Here is a 22,482-nt window from a genome sequence, read left to right on the forward strand (position 1 = left end):
TATTTATGCTTTTTGTGACTCCTGTCTTTGGCTAGAAAAATGGCTGTGTTTTTCTGTGATTTTGCGGTGACCTAACATAATCATTTGTGGTACTTTCGCTGTAAAGCCTTTTTGAAATCGGACACTGTGGTGGGATTAACAAGAAGTGTATCTTTAAAATGGTGTGAAATACTTGTATGCTTTGAGGAATTTTAATTATGAGATTTCTGTTGTTTGAATTTGGCGCCCTGCACTTTCACTGGCTGTTGTCATATCGATCCCGTTAACGGGATTGCAGCCCTAAGAAGTTTGAACCCTTTACAGTCAGGGGAATTGGCCTATATTGACAAGCCCAAATTGAAATGTTTCTGTAAGAATTATTAATCCACTATGTTAGTTCTTAACACTTAGAGGCACAACGGCCCTGGGAGGCTTACAGTGATATTTTAGTCACTCTCTCCAATTTGTTCATTCGCACTTGATTTTATTCCGAGTAAGATAGCAGCCTACATGTTGCCTAGCTTCCCAGACTCCTTGCTCCGGCCAAACACTACGCCAAGTCCACGGACGGACGCTAGTTTTCTCTCAGCAATGAAGTATGTAGCAAACGACAGATCAGCGGAAGAATTTAGTGTGAGTCGTCAGGCTAGCTTACACAAGAAAATACTTGTAATATTGGTAGTCACCATTTGGATGCCACGATGATACAGTCTACACTGCTCAATGGGGAGAGTTTGCACCGGCAACAAAATGACATGAGGCAGGCACAGTGTTCTAGCTCCTGCTTTCCTCAGTAAGGAATGGGAAGTAGCTAGACAGTGTAGGCAATACCAGGCCAGGGGGATGGCTAAAGCACATTTATCAGTGATGTAAAGTACTTAAAACTATAATTAGATTTTTAGCTGGTCAGTCCTTACATCCATAGCTCAGTCTGAGAATTTGAGTGGTTACATTTCTCCAGCCTCATCCCTCAGCTGATGTGGACGCTTTGTTGGGGTACCACTTTGTTGTTTTTGGAATCCCAGATTGCTGGGATTCCAATATATATAAGTACAATATTTTATGGTATTAAAAATCTGTTTGCTGAGTAATAAGTCCACAGTCACAAAGGAAGTGTATGTAGATCCACATGTTTTTAATCAACGCTCAACATTTCACCATGAAAATCATATTTTATGCAACACAGGAAAATGGTAAAACTTTGATCTTCAATACTTTGGTCTTGTTTATTCAGCAACTTCTTTTCCCTGTAAGAAGAAATAAATAATATAATGGATCAGTAATAATAATGAACATGATAAATATATGGATAGAATATAATGGATCAGTAATAATAATGAACATGATAAATATATGGATAGAATATAATGGATCAGTAATAATAATGAACATGATAAATATATGGATAGAATATAATGGATCAGTAATAATAATGAACATGATAAATATATAGATAGAATATAATGGATCAGTAATAACAATGAACATGATAAATATATGGATAGAATATAATGGATCAGTAATAATAATGAACATGATAAATATATGGATAGAATATAATGGTTCAGTAATAATAATGAACATGATAAATATATGGATAGAAGAGATTGGATCAAGTCTTTAATGCTCAGTGCTCAGCTTGGATTTTCAATTTTGAAGTTCCAACTGAATTAATCTTTATTGTTTAACACTTCCTGAAATGTTCTTCTTAGAGATCTTCAATACAGTTGAGTGTAAAAGGTCTGTATTGACCTCTGAGAAGACTGAATCATAGGTGGTGTTGATGTGGTCATATCTGAACATGAGTCAGGTATAGGTTTAGAAGCAGTTCTGTACCTTTCCAGAGTCACGGGTCTTGGCTCTGAGCTTGTTGACCTGAGTCTCAGCGATGTCAGCACGCTCCTCAGCCTCCTCCAGCTCATGCTGAACCTTCCTGAACTTAGACATGTGGCTATTGGCTGCTTCCTCCTGGGTGAGGAAAAGAGAGGGAGAGCAGAACATCAGCATTTAAAGTTTGAAGCTTCGGTAGCAAATATAAATATTATTTTCAACAAAACACATTTTGGCAGATTTAGGAAAGCAATGTATACAGGGAGATATATGATAGAGCAGAGAAAGTGACTGGCAGAACGGGGGATCAAACTGCTGCCTCCAGCATGATCACTAGACCAGCTAATTAATATTCAACCCCTCTCCTTTAAGTTGGTAACACATAGGAGGCACTCAGAAATGTGTACAATTTCATCAGCAATTACTTGCACTATCAATTGTCATTGTTGACTGATGTGCTGTAGCAACACTTACTTCAAACTACATTTTATGGACATTAAGTTTTCTAATGTTAACTAGGGATTTTTCTTCTTGAATGTCTGCTTTCAGAGTATTTGACTAAGTCTGTGACTCACCGCTTCCTCAGAATGCCTCTTGTAGGCCTTCACTTTCATCTGCAGCTTATCAACCAGGTCCTGAAGTCTGCTAACATTCTTCTTATCCTCCTCAGTCTGTGGGAGAAGATCACAGAATCAATGTCCCATAGTTATACACACAAACCTGTCTGTGTGAAGAATGTACTTTCTCTTACCTGGTAAGTGAGCTCCTTGACTCTGCGCTCATACTTGCGGACTCCCTTGACCGCGTCTACACCTCTTCTCTGCTCTGCCTCCACCTCAGTCTCGAGCTCACGCACCTTTGTGGAAGAAATAAACGTAGGAGTTGGAGGTCGTGAAATCAGACGTAACAAATATTTGTAAAACAGAGGTATAGTCTTCAACCCAGTCAAGGGGGCACAATTGTCATATGTTCCTATGTACTCTTTTAAAACATTTATTGAAAGGGTCTGTAATAATAACAACAACTGTTCATTATCTAGGTCAGTGGTTCTCAAAGTGGAATTTACATTTAAATTTGTTTATGTATATTTCTAGCAAGAACAGATAAAACAGCCAGGGATCTTTGGAAAACGTTTAGAGGGTGCAATACAGTACAATGTAATATTATTCATCCACAATTTATGTTATTAACTCTTAGATGAACAACGGGTCTGGGAGGCTCACAACTCAATTCTTCTTGTATTAGTAACATGACTATCCATGTTGTCATGCGTTTAGTGGTGTATGGTGCAGTACCAGTAAGGTGACTAGAGGCCGCCACTCGCATGTTTTAATTGCTTCTATTTTGGGGCTCGCGCCATGGCAGTTGAGAGAAGTTCGCCATTTGAGTCAACAGCAAGCCAGAAGCACCGACATAAATACATTCATATATTTTTATTTTGAAGGTAAGCGAGTGTAAAATCCCTATATTCAAGACGGTAATGTTTCTGGAGTATGTACATATGTTTGTTGAGATGTTATGTTGTGTTTTTAGGTTTTATGAACTTATTAACGTCCGCTAGCCTACAAGCTAATTCAGCCATTAGCCTGCTAGCTGTTATCCCAGCATAGCAACGGTAGCTTCCCTAGCAACGGCCGGTGAATGAGACATAACGAAAGAGAGAGAAATTATTACTATGACATTAATTCGATGAATGTATATTATATTCTGTGTTGATATTTATTGTGAATTATTATTATTATTATGAATGAAATGGCAGATTAGAAGAAGTCTGCTGAGACAACAGTTTAAGCCTGAATGAAGCAACGAAATGAATACATTTGAATTTATTTAAAGGTCTTTAATCAACTCCACTAATTATGTGTAAAATTATTATAATTTGTTTTGTTATGATCATAAATTCACGGTAATTTAAGCTTTAAAACTGCAAAAAAAAAATTGCCCAAAGGCTAAATGTGTAGAATGACAGGAAATTACCTTTAAAACAGCAACATTTTCTCTCTGATGCAAAGAAGGGGGACTTAAAATGTTATTTCCCAGGGCCCGAGACTTGATTAGTCCAGTCATGCACTGCAGAAGTCATAGTAAATCTGCGTGGATGCTATTTTTGATACACTTTAAAGTAGGAGTTGTGTTCTGATATTAAGAAGAGGGTCCCTGATGAATTCGCTATCACAAAAGGGGTGGTCCCCGATGCAAAGAAGTTTGGGAACCCCTGATCTAGGTGGGTTATATCGAGAACAAGTCACTAAACAATGCTCCTGTGTATTTTTATATGATTTAATACATGTCCAGCAATCAGTCTTTCAATCCATCCTAATCCACCCTGCTGTTAACTCACCCTGGACTCCAGTTTCTGGAGCTGCTTCTTGCCTCCCTTCATGGCCAGATTCTCAGCCTCATCCAGGCGGTGCTGCAGGTCCTTGACTGTGACCTCCAGGTTCTTCTTCATCCTCTCCAGGTGAGAGCTGGTGTCCTGCTCCTTCTTCAGCTCCTCAGCCATCATGGCCGCCTGGAATAGTAGTTTGTTTAATTTATGCACCAATCATAACGTCCCCCTCAGATCTTTGTTGTTCTTAACCAGCCCTGCTACCATTGGCACTTGGGGACAAATCATGTTGATGTAATTCAAGTACTCACGTCAGTGATTGCCTTCTTGGCCTTCTCCTCTGCATTCCTGGCCTCCTGGACGATGTCGTCCACCTCTCCCTGCACCTGCACCAGGTCAGTCTCCAGCTTCTTCTTGGTGTTCAGTAGGCTGGTGTTCTGAAGGAGTAACCAAGATGATTTGTTTGACTCTCAAGAGAACTTGCAAGTCACGAGACTGAAATTATGAAAATCTAAGGCAAACACTGTCAAATTCCAGGTGTGTTTAAACTGTATGCCTGGTTGAGTTTCATTAGAAATGGCTTTTGACCCATACCTGGGAGTGCAGCAGTCCAACACGCTCGCTGGCGTCTACCAGCTCAGTCTCAGCCACTTTGCGGCCTCTCTCTGTCTGCTCCAGAGCAACTCTCAGCTCCTCGATTTCAGCCACCATCAGACCGTTTCTGCGCTCCACCATGGCTGCCTGCTCCTTCATGTCTTCTGCGACACGGACGGCGTCATCAAGGTGCAATTGGGCATCCTGGGGTTCACAATGACATTCGTTCATTAGGACTTGTGGAAGTAGGGGTGATAGGATCAGTGATAGAAATGTTCACAGGTAATAATTTCCCCAGTATCGCTACCTTTAGTACATAAACCACTCTATTCAAATCCTCTGTTCTATTATTTTCTACAGATTTCAAAACAAATCCCTCTCTATGTTCAGGTTCTTGAGCCTGCTGTCCCAGTCCCTTTACCTTGAGCTGTCCCTGGACATTCCTCAGCTGTTTCTGGGCCTCAGCGGCCATCCTGTTGGAGTGGCTCAGCTGGATCTCCATCTCGTTCAGGTCTCCCTCCATCTTCTTCTTCACCCTCAGGGCATCATTCCTGCTCCTGACCTCAGAGTCCAGGGTGCTCTGCATGGAGTCAACCACCCTCTGGCTGTTCCTCTTGATCTGCTCCATCTCCTCGTCCTTCTCAGCGATCTTCCTGTCCACCTCACCCTTGATCTGGTTCAGCTCCAGCTGCACACGCAGAATCTTGGATTCCTCGTGCTCCAGTGTTCCCTGGACAAACAGAAGCAGTCAGGCCAATTGTGTTCAATACATATACATTTGGATGTAGGAATGAAATATATATGACTACAATAAACTCAAATACAGGGATCATTGGACTGTAGCTGGCGTTGGCTAGTGTAACACTGCTTTCCCCATCAAACAGCTGTAGTTTGTACCTCAGCCTCCTCCAGAGCGGTCTGGATCTCAGACTTCTCTGTCTCCACGGTCTTCTTGGCCTTCTCCAGCTCATGGATGCTCTTGCCAGTCTCTCCGATCTGCTCAGTTAGGTCAGAGATCTCCTCTGCACACACACACACAGGAGCAGTTTACACTTGGGAGATTTTCAGTGGATTTCGCCAATGCACTGAAGTTGACATTGAATCATAATAACAGTGAATTTATTAACAGCAATTCATCTTGCTAATGAAACATGAGCCAAATAGATTTGCTGTTAAATGCTCACGTTGCAGGTTCTTGTTCTCTCTCTTCAGAGTCTCCAGATGATCCAGAGCCTCCTCGTAGGAGTTCTTCATCTTGAAGAGTTCAGTGCTCATAGAGCGAGCCTCCTTCTGAGCTCCTTCCAGCTCAGCCTGGCCCTCCTCATACTTCTGCTTCCACTCTGCCAGAACCTAGGGAAATCCATGGGATTTTTGTCAGAAGTCATTGATGAAGAATTTTGAATCAGAAATATGCTTCAATTATACTACAATTGATCATATAGCAGACAGTAAATATCAGCCTAAGGTGAGGTTTATTCATTTTCACCTTGTCAAAGTTCCTCTGCTTCTTGTCGAGGTTGGCGGCCAATGCGTTGGCTCTCTCAACATCAATCATGAGGTCCTCCACCTCTCCCTGCAGCCTCTGCTTGGTCTTCTCCAGGGAGGCGCACTTGGAGTTGGTCGCCTCAATGGTCTCCTCAGCATCCTGCAGACGCTGGGCCAGCTTCTTCCTGTTGGACAACAGAGGATGGTTTTATGTTGCGAAAACAAATGTTACAATACATATTGTTGATCTCACATTTTCTCAGAGCCCCCTACCACTCTTACCATCCACACCATATTTGAGTTATTTCTGTTGTGTGTGACTCACTTGGCCTCCTCCAGCTCCTCTGTGCGCTGGATGGCATCAGTTTCATACTTAGTCCTCCACTGAGCCACCTCACTATTGGCCTTGGACATGCCGCGTTGCAGCTCTGCCTTGGCCTCCTGCTCCTCCTCAAACTGCTCCCTCAGGAGGTCACAGTCATGGCGGGCAGACTGGACACCGTGGGCCAGTGCGTTTTTAGCCTGTGAGAAAGAAAGACAAAATGCAAAGAGAGATAAGAGAGATAGTCAAACCAATGACAGTAGGAGTCTCTGAGGGTGGAGAGACAGTAGGGGTCTCTGAGGGTGGTGTAGTCACCGTCTATGTAAATATATGGCTCTAAACTTTCCATCTTGGGTGCCTTACCTTGACCTCCTCCTCAATCGCCCTCTTCAGCTCCTCCACCTGCTGAGTGAAGGCCTGTTTTCCTCTGGTCAGCTGAGACACCAGGGCTTCCTTCTCCTCCAGCTGGCGGCCAAACTCACCTGCAGGGATAGAGGGATATCTTGTTAATAGGGTCACTGTTTTCTAAGATGGAAAATGTATTTTAATGTATCATAGGTAATGTTGTTCGGAGGTAAATAGTACAGTAGAAACTATGTGGACCAGTGGAGGCTCCTCAGAAGAAGTCGATACAGCCCACAATACTTTGTGTTTTACTAAAGGAAAGCATTGGGTTGTTGTTCATTGTTGTTGGTACCATTTTCTGTCAGGAGTCTGGCCCTCTGTCCACTGATGTCGTTGACCTGGCGAACATTCTCATCATTCTTAGTCTTGAGCTCACTCAGCTGGTCCTCAAGAGTACGGCACATCTTCTCCAGATTTCCCTGTTAGTGAAACATGTTCCATCATTACTTTATATATGGGACTCCTGTCAACTTCAGTTCACTTGAATGGTAATGTAGTTGACCCTCCTCGACACTGCTTGACCAAAACATCTCTACTCACCTTAGCCTTGGCGACGGCCTCCATGTTGCTAGAGAGGTCATCAATCTCCATCTTGTACTCGCTCTTCTCCTTCTCCAGCTTCTGCTTGACGCGCTGCAGGTTGTCGATCTGCTCCCCGAGCTCAGCCACACTGTCGGCCTGCTTCTTGCGCAGAGCGGCGGCTGTGGCCTCATGCTGCAGGGTGGACTCTTCAAGATCACGACGCAGCTTCTGGAACTCAGCCTCACGCTTCTTGTTCATCTCAATCTGAGCAGCAGTGGCGCCTCCGGCCTCCTCCAGCCTCTCGCTGATCTCCTCAAGTTCCCTGGAGAGATCGGCCCTCTGCTTCTCAACCTTAGCCCTGGCAGCACGCTCAGCCTCAATTTCCTCCTCCAGCTCCTCAATACGGGCCTAGAACAGGGGGCAGGAGCAGGGGGGATGAACACTACAATACAGTTGAAACAATTGAACCTCACAAAATAATACTAGTATGTATATTTTTTCATAAATGTGTTACGACAAGGATAGTTACACTAATTTATTCAGTAGACAGCGTTCCATGCAGGAACCAAAACCACAATGTTCAGAACCACCATCTTCCAACCTACTCAGCCATCAGAAGCCACCGGGAAATGTGTGCTACCAGAACAATGTTTTTCAGGAAATGATTCAGGTGTTTGCTTTTCTGTACTGGAGCTTATATCCTGTACTGTACCTGGAGTTCCTTGATCTTCTTCTGCAGCTGAGCTCCCAGAGACTGCTCATCCTCAACCTTGCTGAGGAGCTGAGTGGTCTCAAACTCCTTCCTAAGAAACACAAACACGTTGATTTCAGAGTTGGTTTGATAGTGTAAAGGCAGAGGATCATACCATTCACTTTGCTTGTCAGAATCTCCATGGAAATGCTAATTCATAATAACAAGTATTAGCCAAGAACAACCATTATAGCAGGTAATACGGTAGTCATTTGTTTGTGTTTACTTCTTGATTTTCTCATCAGCTTGCTGCTTGTCATTCTCCAGGTCCATTATGGACTCTTGGGCCAGTTTCAGATCTCCCTCCAACTTTCTCTTGGATCTCTCAAGGTCCATACGGAGCTTCTTCTCTTGCTCCAGAGAACCCTCAAGCTATAAGATAAAAACACATATATTGTTCAAATCTAAACAACTGAAGATAATATCATCTTACATGCTATCATGGCCAAAATGTCAAACTCCACTCACGTCGTCCACTTGCTGTTCCAGCTTGGTCTTGGCCTTGGTCAGAGTGTTGACTTTGTCCTCCTCTGCCTGCAGGTCATCCAGTGTCTGCTGGTGGGCCTCTTGGAGGGCTTTCTTCTCCTTGGTCAGCTTGGCAACACTCTCATCCATAGACGCCATCTCCTCTGTCAGGTTTTTAACCTGGAAATGGCCACAACATAATTACACTTCACCATAAAGGGGAGATTTATTGCATTCATTTAATTTAGATTAGAAATGTGTCAAAAATTACTGCACTGTAGATTCAACACTAGATGGGAAGTTCCCCACAACTGAAATTCCCCTATTGTGTCTTAATTGTTCCTGCACCCGCAATACAACTTGAATTCCATTTCTGTTAAGCTATGTTTTGAGTTGATTGTTTGGTTCGACTGCCTATGGTAAAACACAATACCTTGTTTTCAGTGGCATGCTTCTCCTTCTCCACTTTGGCCAGGGTGAGCTCCAGGTCATCAATGTCCTTCTTCAGCTCAGAGCACTCATCCTCCAGCTTCCTCTTCTTGGCAGTCAACTCAGCATTGATCTCCTCCTCATCCTCCAGCCTCTCGGTCGTCTCTTTGAGTTTGGCCTCCAGCTGGATCTTGCTCTTGATGAGCCCCTCGCACCTTTCCTCAGCATCGTTCAGACTCTCTCCTTCCTGGTTTCAGAACAGGAGGAAGAATCAGAGGCCTCACTTTAGTGAAAGATGTCAGAGCAAATCAATAGATATTCATGAAACATATACAGCATATAACATGGGCAATAGAAATGTGAGTTAGCCACATACTTTTCAGAGTGTTTATGTGTGTGTGTGTATTCATGTGTGTGTAAATGTGCCCATTTGAGGGTAGTTTTTCACTCACAGATGCTATTTGGAGTGCCAGGTCGTTCTTCTCCTGCGTCAGGGCTACCAACTTCTCCTCCATTTGCTTCTTTGTGGCCAGAGCCTTGGCCAGGTCTGTTGTCATCTTCTCATAGTTCTCCTTCATGTTGGCCAGCTCTTTCTCAGTCTCAGCGCTCTGCAGCAGGGGCTTGATCTTGAAGTACAACTTCATCCATGGCCAGGTTTTCACATTCATGAATGAGCGGATGTTGTACTGGATGGCGTAAACTGATTCTCTGGTCGACAGAAAGGACAGAGTGACATGGTGAGTGACATGCTTAAAGCTACATTCTGGGATTAGATGAACAACAAAACAGAACCACCTGCCACTGTTTGTTTACAGCTGAGGAAGGGAGCCAGGGAAATGTAACCCCTCTTAAATTCATAGACAGTGGTCTAGATGCAAGATCTGACAGGTCGTGCATGCTAAGCTCATGAGGCATTTTATATACTTCAAGAATTAATATTTAAATGCCAAACATTTAAATGACAATTGATCAGCCAAGTCTCAAACTGCAACTATAAAGCTAGAATCCTTCGTTGCTACATCCATTTCTGGACTAAATGAATGAACCCAAAAGCTTTAGTAGACCATTATAAGATGTACTTTCTCATTCTGAACAACTCACAGCATATACAGTATATAATCATAATGCATTAGATACAGGTCGTTGACAGAAAGCTTTGCCAAGATGTCTACTATTCCTCACCTCCTCTCCATCATCTTGCTAAACTCTCTCCTCATGAGGAATCCACGGCTGAGAGCCTGGACCATGCCGACCAGAGTGGCCAGCTTCTCATCTCTCATCTCCTCCAGGACACCCAGCAGACCGGCTTTGAAGAACACCTGAGACACAGGTTAACATGGTCAATGGAACCACAGATGGTGACAGATAGAAAGGGTTGAATCAAAAGAGGGGAACAACACCACTTGATTGATTTAAACAACATTAACTTTGCAACGGTTACAAACATACCATGGGATACGTTGTTTCTAAGTTGTTAGTTATTGTACTGTTGTACAGAGCCTTCAGAAAGTATTCACAGCCCTCAACTTTTTCCAGCCTGAATTTAAAATGGATTACATTGAGATGTTGTGTCACTGGCCTACACACAATACCCCATAATGTCAAAGTGGAAATGTGTTTTTAGACACATTTTTACAAATTAATTAATTTGAAATGAAAAGCTGAAATGTCTTCGGTCAATAAGTATCCAACCCCTTTGTTATGGCAAGCCTAAATAAGTTCAGGAGTAAAAATGTGCTTAACAAGTCACATAATAAGTTGCATGGACTCACTCTGTGTCCAATAATAGTGTTTAACATGATTTTTAATGACTACTTCATCTCTATACCCCACACATACAATTATCTGTAAGGTCCCTCAGTCGAGCAGTGAATTTCAAACACAGATTCAACCACAAAGACCAGGGAGGTTTTTCCAATGCCTCGCAAAGAAAGGCACCTATTGGTAGATGGGTAAAGTTATCGATTACACTTTGGATGGTGTATCAATACACCTAGTAAATACAAATATATAGGCACCCTTCCTAACTCAGTTGCCAGAGCGGAAGGAAACCGCTCAGGGATTTCACCATGAGGCAAATGGTGACTTTAAAATAGAGTTTAATGGCTGTGATAGGAGAAAACTGAGGATAGATCAACAAAATTGTAGTTACTCCACAACACCAACATAAATGACAGAGTGAAAAGAAGAAAGCCTGTACAGATTAACAATATTCCAAAACATGCATCCTGTTTGCAAAAAGGCACTAAAGTAAAACTGCAAAAGAATGTGGCAAATAAATGTACTTTAAGTCCTGAATACAACGCATTATGTTTGGGGCAAATCCAACACAACACTGAGTACCATTCTTCATTTTTTCAAGCATGGTGGTGGTTGCATCATGTTGTGGGTATGCTTGTTGTTGACAAAAACTAGGGAGTTTTTTTTTCCGATAAAAAGAAACGGAGTAGAGCAAAGCAAAAGGCAAAAACCCTAGAGGAAAATCTGATTCAGTCTGCTAGCCAAAAGGCACTGGGAGACAAATTCACCTTTCAGCAGGACAATAACCCAAAGCAGAAGGCCTAATCTACACTGGAGTTGTAACCAAAATGATATTGAATATTGGCCAAGCTACAGTTTGACTTAAATCGGCATGAAAATCAATGGCAAGACTTGAAAATGGCTGTCTAGCAATGATCAACAACCAGTTTGACAGAGCTTGAAGAATTGTTTAAAGAGTAATGTTCAAATATTGTACAATCCAGGTGTGGAAAGCTCTTCGAGACTTACCCAGAAAGGCTCACAGCCGTAATCGCTGCCAAAAGGAAGTCTAACGTGTTGGCCCAGTGGGTTGAATACTTATGTAATCATGTTTTATTTTTCATAATTGTTATTTACAAACATTACAATTTTTCTTCCACTTTGACATTAGAATATTTTGTGTCGCTCATTGACAATAAATCACAGTTAAATCCCAAATTTTCACACAACAAAATGTGGAAAAAGTCAAGGGGTGTGAATACTTTCTGAAGTCACTGTAGATAAATAAAGTACACAGAAACAGATATCTGCAGCCATACGACTCTAACAAAATACAAATGATAATGAGTTTAGTTTCTCGTCTATACTTTATGACTTTGAAGAAAAAAACTGGACAATGTTTTTCCACCTTTACCATTAGTGAAATGAAGAAGAAAGAACAAAAGGATGGATAGATCACCTGGAGAGATTTTATATGGTACAGATTTAAATTATTATTCAAGTTGTGTTTTGTTGTCAGCTTTTACTGGGGGTTTTTGACTGACCTTGGTGTGTCCAAACTTGTAATCCTCATGATTCACATCAATGGACCCAAGCAGCTTCTCAGAAGCCTTCTTGTTGTCCATGAACTGGCCCTCAGGGATGACACTGGCATTCAGTACTTTGTACCTGAATGAGGAGACAGTTTTAAAGTATGTCAAGTTGTAATAAGTTGGTTATATTCCATGACAGGTAAGACTTTTCTGATGCTGGGAAAACCCTTGGAGCAGATCTTTCTGTGATTCTGCGTGTGTACAGTTGTGTTTGTGTTTGTGTGCACATACCTCTGCTTGAAGTCAGCATAGATGATTCTGCTGGGGAAGCCCTTTCTGCAGATCCTGATACCCTCCAGTACACCATTACACCTGAGCTGGTGGATAACCAGGAAGTTCTCCATCAGACCTGGTAAAACAAAACAAGTCTCTTTTAATACTCATAAACAGGTTAAAGATTGGGATTGTTAAAGTCACTGATAGTGTACTGATAAGATTACATATTTAAGTCAATATTTCTTGTACCTGGAGTCTTTGACTCGTTGGGGATCAGGCAGCGCACAAAGTGAGGATGAGTGCTCCTCAAGTTGGTCATCAGCTTATGTAAGTTCTCCTGTAAATGGGTTACAAACCATTTTCTCAGGCCGACTGTAATTTAGAATAATTGCCCCTTTTGAAGGACTGAATCTACACATTTCAAAAGCTCACCCTGAACTGGGAGGACACTGTCTGCATGGAACCACCCTTCTTCTTGCCTCCTTTCTTGGCTTTATCTGTTAAAATGGGGAAAAGTAAAAGATAACTAGAAAAGTACATTTCCTAGAGCGGGTGGAATAAATAGAATAATAATAAGAGTATGTAAGAAATCTAGAGTGGTCTTGTCTTCAGCAAGCACACTAATTATAAACCAGAGATTCTCTGGTTAACTTCACACTTATCTAGAGGCAAATACTGCCAATGTCATTGTGTAAAATAACACCTATTGTATGATTTGATTTAACCAAGTGTTTGAATGAATTAACCTGGTGAAAACACCCTGAAGAATTGCTATACATTCAACGATTTTAAAGAACTAAGTTATAAGTAGTGCTTAGTTAAATAATTTGACGTGATGCTGGTCTTACCCTCAGGTGGGGGAGGGGGATACAGGGCAGCCAGAATTTTGACTCCGGACTTCTGGTACAGTTGACAAACTGAGTCGTTCAGGGGATCCTTGTTCTTCTCCAGCCACCCAGTGATGTTGTAGTCCACAGTTCCGGCGTAGTGCACCAGGGAGAAGTGGGCCTCTGCCTTGCCTTTGGCAGGCTTGGGCTTCTCAAACGCCTGTGTTTTGCCAAGATGCTGGGCGTACAGCTTGTCCTTGAAGGTAGTGTCTGAAGACTTGGGGAACATGCACTCCTCTTCAAGGATGGAGAAGATGCCCAATGGCTTTACGAAAAGAGATGTATATCAAATTAGTGATATTTCCATTTAGGATCACATTTATTCATTTGGTGAACATGCTATTATAGGATTAGATTAAATTAGGGACACATAATAGGTTTCTTATTGAGTTCTCAACAGTCAGATAACTTGTCAGTGGCATGTATTCATGGGTGCCAAGGGAAGCCAGGCTTCCCCCCAAAAATGACACATTATTTTATATCTTTCGTCTCGCTTAGCAAGAGCCTGAATGTATCTCTCCAGGTAAAGCATCCGAGCGAGCAAAACTGTTGCCCCTCTTTCTCTGTATGTGTAGCTCTTCTATCTGATGCTGTCAAAACTAATATGATATTGTAACATTGAATATATGGGAAGAAGACAACGAGCATTTGGCCTCCGTTGATATTTTTTTTATACAATAACAGCAAATCAGAGTTGAGCTAAACTGAGTGAGCTAATCTGTGAATGGTCCTGGTGCAGCAAAACATGTGTGAAATGAAGCCAGTTTGAATTTGGCTTCACATCAATCCAAACGTCATTGACAGAAAGAAAAACTTAAATTGTTACATCTCATTGTTGTTGTCCTCCAGTGGATAGCTAGCTAGCTAAAATGGACCCTTTCCTAAATTAACCATGGATAGAGATAGGGATTTGTACTCGTAGTATTACTTAATTTGCCATCCTGGCCAATGATTCTAACAGCAATCCTGATCCAACCATAAATTCATACATTGTTATTTTGGTCTGAGAGTATGGAAGTTCAATATGTAGCAAGGTGTAGAAGGCGAATGTTAACTACATAATCGTTGCCCAGGAAAGGAAGTTAGATTTTTTTAAGCGTTTCTGCAACATGAAAGATAGGAGGATGGTATTGGCGTTTCTCTGCAAGAGAAAGTCAACATGTTTTTTCTACTTACTCACACAAACACATACATTAGTAACATGGACAAACACATTTAGCTTAGGTTGATTGGACTAAAATCGTTTTTGGAATCTTTTAGTTTTCACTGTATTAGACTAAGCATAGGTGATTTGATAATGTTGAAATTGAAATGGTGCTGGAATAGTGGAGGGAGGCAGCTCCTGTTTTCTTTGCGAATTGCGGTAACTCCGTGGTTCTAAGTCAATAGATGTTTAGTGGTCCGAAAATGGCAGAAAATGTACTTGACTGACCATGCAACTGTTGGTTACATTCATTATGCTTTGTGGACTCCACAAGACAGATGTTGCTCTCCGGTTTTGTGATGAAACAAAGGTGTGGTTGAATTTATTCTGCCGCTGTGTCTTCTTATTGTCTCGGGCTTAGGCCTATATATCACGGTGGCAAGGCACATGAACTAACAGGTTATAGAGCAAACAATGCAATTATCACAACACATAGGTTGTAATATATATATATTTTTTGACTCGATTGGCTTCCCCAGTGATTTTAATACTGTATACGTTGAACCACTGTGATAATATTTCACACAACGCTCCATATGAGCTTTGCTGTTATGGTCCATTATAATGGTCCATTATAATCCTCACAGACAGCTTACCTTCTCAATAAGCTCAATGCAGGCAGCCAAGTCCATGCCGAAGTCAATGAAGGCCCAGACGATTCCCTCCTTCTTGTACTCCTCTTGCTCCAGGACGAACATGGTGTGGTTGAAAAACTGTTGCAGTTTCTCATTGGTGAAGTTGATGCACAGCTGCTCCATGCTGTTGTACTGTTGATGGAGTTTTAAAAAGGATAATTTCATCATACAAGACTGTAATCCATCTCAATCACATCTAATTGTCTTGTTCTGGTCTCATACTCACATCAAAGATCTCAAACCCGGCAATGTCAAGCACACCGATATAGAACTGCCTTGGATTCTTGGTGTCCAACATCTCATTGATACGGATGACCATCCACAAGAACATCCTCTCATAGATGGACTTGGCCAGAGCACTGACTGAGTTATTAACCTGCAATGATAATACCTCAAATTAATACATGAGATATTGACCATGTCTCGTGATAAGGTGAAACAAGCTTGGGAAAAACAAAAGCAATGCACTCGTCCCCAAAATAAATCCAGTGCTCAGAAAATGGTAGATTCTGTGTTTGGCCGCCTTACCTGAGGCACAGTCTGTCCCTTGGTCACATACTCGTTGCCGACCTTCACTCGTGGGTAGCACAGAGCCTTCAACATCTCAGCTGAGTTCAGGCCCAGCAGGTAGGCGATTTTATCAGCCACTGGAGAGAGAACCAACAACAACAGACTCAGGGACACAAGATCACTTGTTTCTGATTTCACACTGACAAAATAGTTTGGTTAACTTCTTTGTGGGTTAGGTTTTGATTCACCCACATTTCTGGAGGTTGGAATTTGTTCTCCAAAAATGATCTCCTGCCTGACTTTCATGTGGCACTGTCTGTCTTCGGTGTTCTATTTCTATGTTGGGGAATGGGACTAATGTTCTACATATTGTATATCTATGAGTGGGACTCACCCTCTGTGCCGTCTGGCTCAGCCTGCTCCTCACGCTGCTTCTGCTTGAATTTCAAGTTTCCATGGTGCAATACAGCTCCTGTCAGCTTGTAGATGCCGATCTTCTCTTCATTAGTGAAGCCCAGGATGGTAATGGCATCCTGACATTAAAGAGGAAGTACAACAGTGATGAACTGAACGGTAGTTTGCTCAGTTACACTACAGTTCTGTGCTGCTCACTGCAGAACAAATGGGATGGATAGATTTGACTGGCTTCTCTGTTCCACATGATTGCGCTTGGCCAACACATTAGTAGATGGCAGCACAGTTCCACAGGGCACTTAGTGGTGTTCTCTTGTGGAACGCACGAAAGAGTTCCTTGAGACACACGCCTAACCCCTAACTAACAAGGCAAAAACATACATAAACATTCCCAGCTGCCACCAAGTTGGAATTGCACAGAGCATTCGGTGTGTATGGTGGTCCTATCCATTCCCTATGTAGAGTTTGGTTAACCCTTTGTTTGACTCACATCTGTGGCATCCAGCTCGTCATTGTCATTAATGCTGGCCACAGCGATCTGACCCTGGCTGCACATGGGGAAGTCGTAGGGGTTGGTGGTGATGAGCGCCATTTCTGTGAACAACGGAGAACAGCTTGTCAGTTAAATCTCATAGAATGCTGCTGTTCTACCTTTACAGTATCTCTCCCTCCTTTACTCAATAGATGGACTCAATGATACATGTAGTATATAATAAATAGCATCAGAAGAGGAGACTGAGACTTGTGGACTAGTGCATCACAGTGCATTACTTGATAGATATTTCCCAAAGACCTTCCAAATGTCTAGATGCCTTGTTACCTTGGATGTACTCATTGTAATAGTATTATTAGTGTGGATTATGAATATATTCCATAGATGGGGGTGGGAATAATTTCCACTGGCGTACCAACTAGCTCAGGTTTGTGGCCTGTCATCATCTGGAAGAAGATGTGGTAGCCTCTCTCATCAGGCAGCTGGAAGGACACTCTTGACTTCTCCAGCAGGTCTGGGGGAGAGGGAGAGGGAGAATGACACAAAGAGAAAGAGTAGAGAGAGAGTGAATGAGAGAGAGAGAGAGAATGACAAAGAGAGTAGAGAGAAAGAGAGAATGACACAAAGAGAAAGAGTAGAGAGAGAGTGAATGAGAGAGAGAAAGAGTAGAGAGAGAAAGAGAATGAGATAATTTGTTGGATATCATTACATTTAAATATATCTGTGTGAATTTAGGAAAGCATTGAGAAACAATCAAAACCAACTCACAGGTTTCAATGTCAGCTTTAGCCAGTTTACCAGCCTGGAAGTGAATCCTGATGAATTTACCCTGTAGTAGAGCATGGGGGTTAGAAATAGGTTAACAAATCTAACATTATACTTTGATAGACCCCTTTAACTGTTACAGTTTGTTGGACAGATGTTGATATAACAATAGGGAACTACTGAAATACATTTTTCCTATGTAAGGTAACTTCCACAGTATGCCTTCATACTTACAAAGCGAGACGAGTTGTCGTTCCTCACTGTCTTGGCATTACCGTAAGACTCCAGCAGAGGGTTAGCTGCAATGATCTGATCCTCAAGAGACCCCTGATTGAGACAAACACAAGTTGCTCAAAAACTGGTAACATGGTAAAGTTAGTTTTTCTCAATAGCTTGAAACAGGATTCACCACTGGAAAATAAGTTTACACAGCCAACCAAACTGAAATGTGTTAAAAAGGCAAACATAAGAACAACTTACCTGCATTTTGCCAGGGTCTGCTTCCTTCTTGGCACCAGACACTGCAATGGTGGCAAAGTACTGGATGACACGCTTGGTGTTGACAGTCTTTCCTGCACCGGATTCTCCACTGGTTTATATGACAGAGAAAGAGGGGTTTTAGTTACATGTTTGAGTGTCAGACTGTCTTTCACCATGAAATAGCATTGAACAATACCTGTTTTCTAACATAAGTAAATCCTTAACAAATACTCCTTCTCATCGACTCGTTATTACACATAGCCTAATGTCATAATCCATTCATAATGTAATGTATTTCATCACACCAAGTGACCCAACTTATTACAATAGAAACACTTTCTCAAGTGACATTTTAGTAAACAACTTACGTAATCAGGACGGACTGGTTCTCCTTATCTGAAAACAAAATCATATTGCTTATCATACTCAAAACACATTATGGGGACATTATTTAATTCATAGCATCATCATGAATTTCATTTTGGAACATTTTCTATTCAAGGGTAGTGAAATCAGATATTCCCAGCAGACTGTTATTACCTAGACTAGAAAACAGTAGATACCTCTCTGAAGTATATTTTAATCTATCTATCCATCTATCCATCCATCCATCAATCCATCAATCCATCGGCACTTGTGGACATTTTTATGTATTGGTCTGTCTATCCATGTGAGAGACGCAGACTCTGTCTCAACCTTTAAGTCTTTACTGAAGAATAGGGCTTGGGTCAGTCTGTCTTATCTGGTATCCTGTGTGAACTTAAGTATTCTCTCTCTCTTTCTCTGAGGAACTGAGCCCTAGGACCATGCCTCGGGACTATCTGGCCTGATGACTCCTAGCTGTGCCTAGTCCACCTGGTCGTGCTGCTGCTCCAGTTTCAACTGTTCTGCCTCCGGCTATGGAACCCTAACCTGTGCACCGGATGTGCTACCTTGTCCTTGACCTGCTGTTTTTCGACTCTCTCTCTCACGCCCTCTCTCTCTCTATCTCTATACCGCACCTGCTATCTCGACCTTTGAATGTTCGGCTATGAAAATCCGACTGACATTTACTCTTGAGGTACTGACCTGTTGCACCCTCTACAACCACTGTGATTATTATTTGACCATGCTGGTCATCTATGAACGTTTGAACATCTTGAAGAACAATCTGGCCTTAATGGCCATATACTCTTATAATCTCTACCCGGCACAGTCAGAAGAAGACTGGCCACCCCTCAGAGACAGGTTTCTCTCTAGGTCCTGCCTTTCTATGGAGTTTTTCTAGCAACAGTGCTTCTACATTTGCTTTGCTTGCTGTTTGGGGTTTTAGGCTGGGTTTCTGTATAAGCACTTTCTGACATCTGCTTATGTAAAAATCGCTTTATAAATAAATGTGATTGATTGATCCATCCATCCATCCATGAGATATCGTACCAATCATCATGAACTGAAAGGCGTTGTCAGAGACGGAGAAGATATGGGGTGGAGCCTCCATCCTCTTCTTCCCTCTGTAGGCGTTGACAACCTCTTCGTCGTACACGGGGAGCCACTTGTAGGGGTTCACCGTGGCACAGAAGAGCCCAGAGTAGGTCTGGATGAAAGCATACATTTGTGGATTAGTAAAGTCAGATGTACTTTTACCTGGATTTATGTGAGGATGTGGGTGTACTTTGGTATACTGATGTGGGTCTACTGTATTGATATGTTTTGGTTTCTACCTTTCATTTGTGTGTAGTACTGTATGTGTGTATTTATTATGTTCATGTATGTGTGTATTTATTATGTTCATGTATGTGTGTTTGTATGTGCAGGTTTCTTACATAGATCATCCATGCTGCATAACGCTCTTTGAGGTTATACAACACAGAGGCTTCATTCAGGTAGGTCATCATGGCCATGTCCTCAATCTTGTCGTACTTAGGGGGGTTCATCTCATAGATGTCTGCATCTTTGAACTCTTTTCCTTCCTGAAATAGTCAGAAATCTAGTTTACACGCAGATCAAAGTGGACATGACTGAATGCTTTTTGCTCATTAAATACAAGTTTAATCAGTAACAAAATGTATATCCACATTAATCCACTACACTACACATTAATCCACATTAATCCACTACCACCCACTGACACATATCTGTTTTTTTACTAGTCAATAACAAAAAATCCATGCCATTTTTAAATAGCAGCGATAAAAATTATGTACTTGAAGGTTATTTTCTGCTTACAAAAAACATTAGTATTTCTTTGTTGTTGCATTTAGTAGATTTTACAAGAATTAGAGTACACAAACTTGAATTTGAAAACTTTTCAGATCAGGCTTACCTCCTTAGTGCCGTCAGGTTTCGTGACTGTTACAGTAGACTTCCCGTCGCCCCTGGCAGTGACCAAACCCTTAAGGTACAGCTCCACCTTGTCTGCCACATAGCAGGCGTTCTTTGAATCAAAGGGCATGGCTTGTGCCTCCATCCTCTCCTTCTCAGACTTACGGAGGTATATGGCAGCCTTGCCGTAGATTTGCATCTCAGCGTCCGTACTCATGGTGACGGATAACTAGGAAAGAGATGAAACAAGAAACATTATTGCCTCTGTGGTGCTTCCTCCCCAGTCAGCAGAGTTAGGTGAGCGGTATTGCTCAGAATATTCTCATCACTTTTTATGTGAAGACTCAAACCATGTCTCACCTTTTTCCCCTCCTACAGATGAATGTGTACTTCTTGGAGGACCCTGTCAAACACTAGAGTGTTGTGAAAACACACATAACTAAAGCCATTTTGCCCCGAAGGGCTAGAAAACATGTAACTCAATCATTACAGCCATGTCAAATTCAATTACAGGTGCACCTGATAACTTTTATTTTCCTAGTGGAAACTCACTTTACTACACATTCTGTTAGGAATTCAAATAAATTCCACTGAAAACCCTGTTACTTTCTAGAACACCCTTTCAAGTGCAGGAGCACCACTTTTTACTGTAAATGAAAGTTACAGATTTTGAAATAAAACACATTTAAAGTAATACACATAATACAATATATATATATATTTTTTTAGAAATACCACTTGATTGCATATTGTCAAATCTTACAAGAGACATGCAGAAGTCAATACAAACAGTGCAGTTAGCTACTGCCTCAGATTCTACAAAGATGAGACAAATATACAAATCTAAGGAGGTGGAGAGGTCTTACCACAGAGGAAGAAGGTATCTGACTTATGGATGCTGGGGCCTCAGCCTCCTTATATCTGGTTGGAAGTGCCAACCAGGCAAAAGTTAATTATGGACCACTCTGGGAAAGGAAATGTATTGACTGAGAGACCTCTGTGTGTCTGTGTCTCACTAGCACCTCCCACTTCCAGGAGCACCACACTCCCATTACATTACTTTTTAATGTCATATTTGTGTCTGAATTGAATTTCACTGAATTACTAATAATTATGACAATCAGAAATGTTTTATTTCTCAAACTGATTCCAATGTTACTACCACTGACCCTCAAATACTGTAATGGAGTGAGTCCATGTTGCCCCACTACCACTAATACAGTTTTCATGAAAATCTAAGCCTTATTTAGTTCAACTTTAGTATTATTAATCCTTATCAACCACTTCATAAATATATACAGTACATACAGTACCAGTCCAAAGTTTGGACACACCTACTCATTACAGGGTTTTTCTTTATTTTTTACTATTTTCTACATTGTAGAATAATAGTGAAGACATCAAAGCTATGAAATAACACATATGGAATCATCTAGTAACCAAAAAAGTGTTAAACAAATCAAAATATATTTGAGATTCTTCAAAGTAGCCACCCTTTGCCTTGATGACAGCTTTGCATACTCTTGGCATTCTCTCAACCAGCTTCATGGGGTAGTCACCTGGAATGCCTTTCAATTAACAGATGTGCCTTGTTAAAAGTTAATTTGTGGAATTTATTTTCTTCTTAATGTGTTTGAGCCAATGAGTTGTGTTGTGACAAGGTAGGGGTGGTATACAGAAGATAGGCCTATTTGGTAAAAGACCAAGTCCATATTACGGCAAGAACATCTCAAATAAGCAAAGAGAAATGACAGCCTTAAGACATGAAGGTCAGTCAATACAGAAAATTTCAAGAACTTTTCAAGTTTCTTCAAGTGCATTCACAAAAACCATCAAGAGCTGTGATGAAACTAGCTCTCATGAGGACCGCCACAGGAAAGGAAGACCCAGAGTTACCTCTGCTTCAGAGAATAAGTTCATTAGAGTTACCAGCCTCAGATTGCAGCCCAAATAAATGCTTCACAGAGTTCAAGTAACAGACACATCTCAACATCAACTGTTCAGAGGAGACTGCGTGAATCAGGCCTTCATGGTCAAATTCCTGCAAAGAAACCACTACTAAAGGATACCAACAAGAAGAAGAGACTTGCTTGGGCCAAGAAACACGAGCAATGGACATTAGACCGGTGGAAAT

General features: G+C 41.5%; 1 protein-coding gene across 1 annotated transcript; it reads right to left on the bottom strand.

Annotated features, from left to right (window-relative positions):
- Positions 1 to 1,093: 1,093 nt before the first annotated feature.
- LOC139568325 (myosin heavy chain, fast skeletal muscle-like) lies at positions 1,094 to 20,802 on the bottom strand. The gene is made up of 40 exons (XM_071390085.1): positions 20,709 to 20,802; positions 20,350 to 20,577; positions 19,850 to 19,996; positions 19,464 to 19,620; positions 18,416 to 18,443; positions 18,048 to 18,156; positions 17,802 to 17,894; positions 17,571 to 17,631; positions 17,218 to 17,316; positions 16,800 to 16,903; positions 16,290 to 16,428; positions 15,914 to 16,032; positions 15,612 to 15,761; positions 15,347 to 15,517; positions 13,508 to 13,811; positions 13,092 to 13,156; positions 12,909 to 12,996; positions 12,675 to 12,792; positions 12,396 to 12,519; positions 10,294 to 10,430; positions 9,564 to 9,819; positions 9,116 to 9,358; positions 8,686 to 8,862; positions 8,444 to 8,589; positions 8,179 to 8,269; positions 7,485 to 7,874; positions 7,237 to 7,363; positions 6,903 to 7,021; positions 6,543 to 6,739; positions 6,219 to 6,402; positions 5,917 to 6,082; positions 5,630 to 5,754; positions 5,154 to 5,462; positions 4,733 to 4,936; positions 4,450 to 4,575; positions 4,151 to 4,321; positions 2,561 to 2,665; positions 2,385 to 2,480; positions 1,816 to 1,947; positions 1,094 to 1,226 (listed from the first exon to the last, which is right to left on the bottom strand). Exons 2-40 carry the CDS (start codon positions 20,563 to 20,565, stop codon positions 1,206 to 1,208), a joined length of 5,814 nt encoding a protein of 1,937 aa, XP_071246186.1. The 5' UTR covers positions 20,566 to 20,577; positions 20,709 to 20,802; the 3' UTR covers positions 1,094 to 1,205.
- Between the last annotated feature and the right edge of the window lie 1,680 nt (positions 20,803 to 22,482).

The sequence above is a fragment of the Salvelinus alpinus genome, chromosome 2 (genome assembly GCF_045679555.1).
Source record: "Salvelinus alpinus chromosome 2, SLU_Salpinus.1, whole genome shotgun sequence".
Classification (NCBI taxonomy): Eukaryota; Metazoa; Chordata; class Actinopteri; order Salmoniformes; family Salmonidae; genus Salvelinus; species Salvelinus alpinus.

What these genes read in the sequence shown, in the direction of transcription:
- LOC139568325 (XM_071390085.1), bottom strand. Translation starts at nt 20,565, where the DNA reads ATGAGTACGGACGCTGAGATGCAAATCTACGGCAAGGCTGCCATATAC. An exon ending in AACCTGACGGCACTAAGGAG is followed by an intron (nt 19,997 to 20,349) that starts GTAAGCCTGATC and finishes TGACTATTTCAG; the next exon opens with GAAGGAAAAGAGTTCAAAGA. An exon ending in GCATTGAGCTTATTGAGAAG is followed by an intron (nt 13,812 to 15,346) that starts GTAAGCTGTCTG and finishes CTTTTCGTAAAG; the next exon opens with CCATTGGGCATCTTCTCCAT.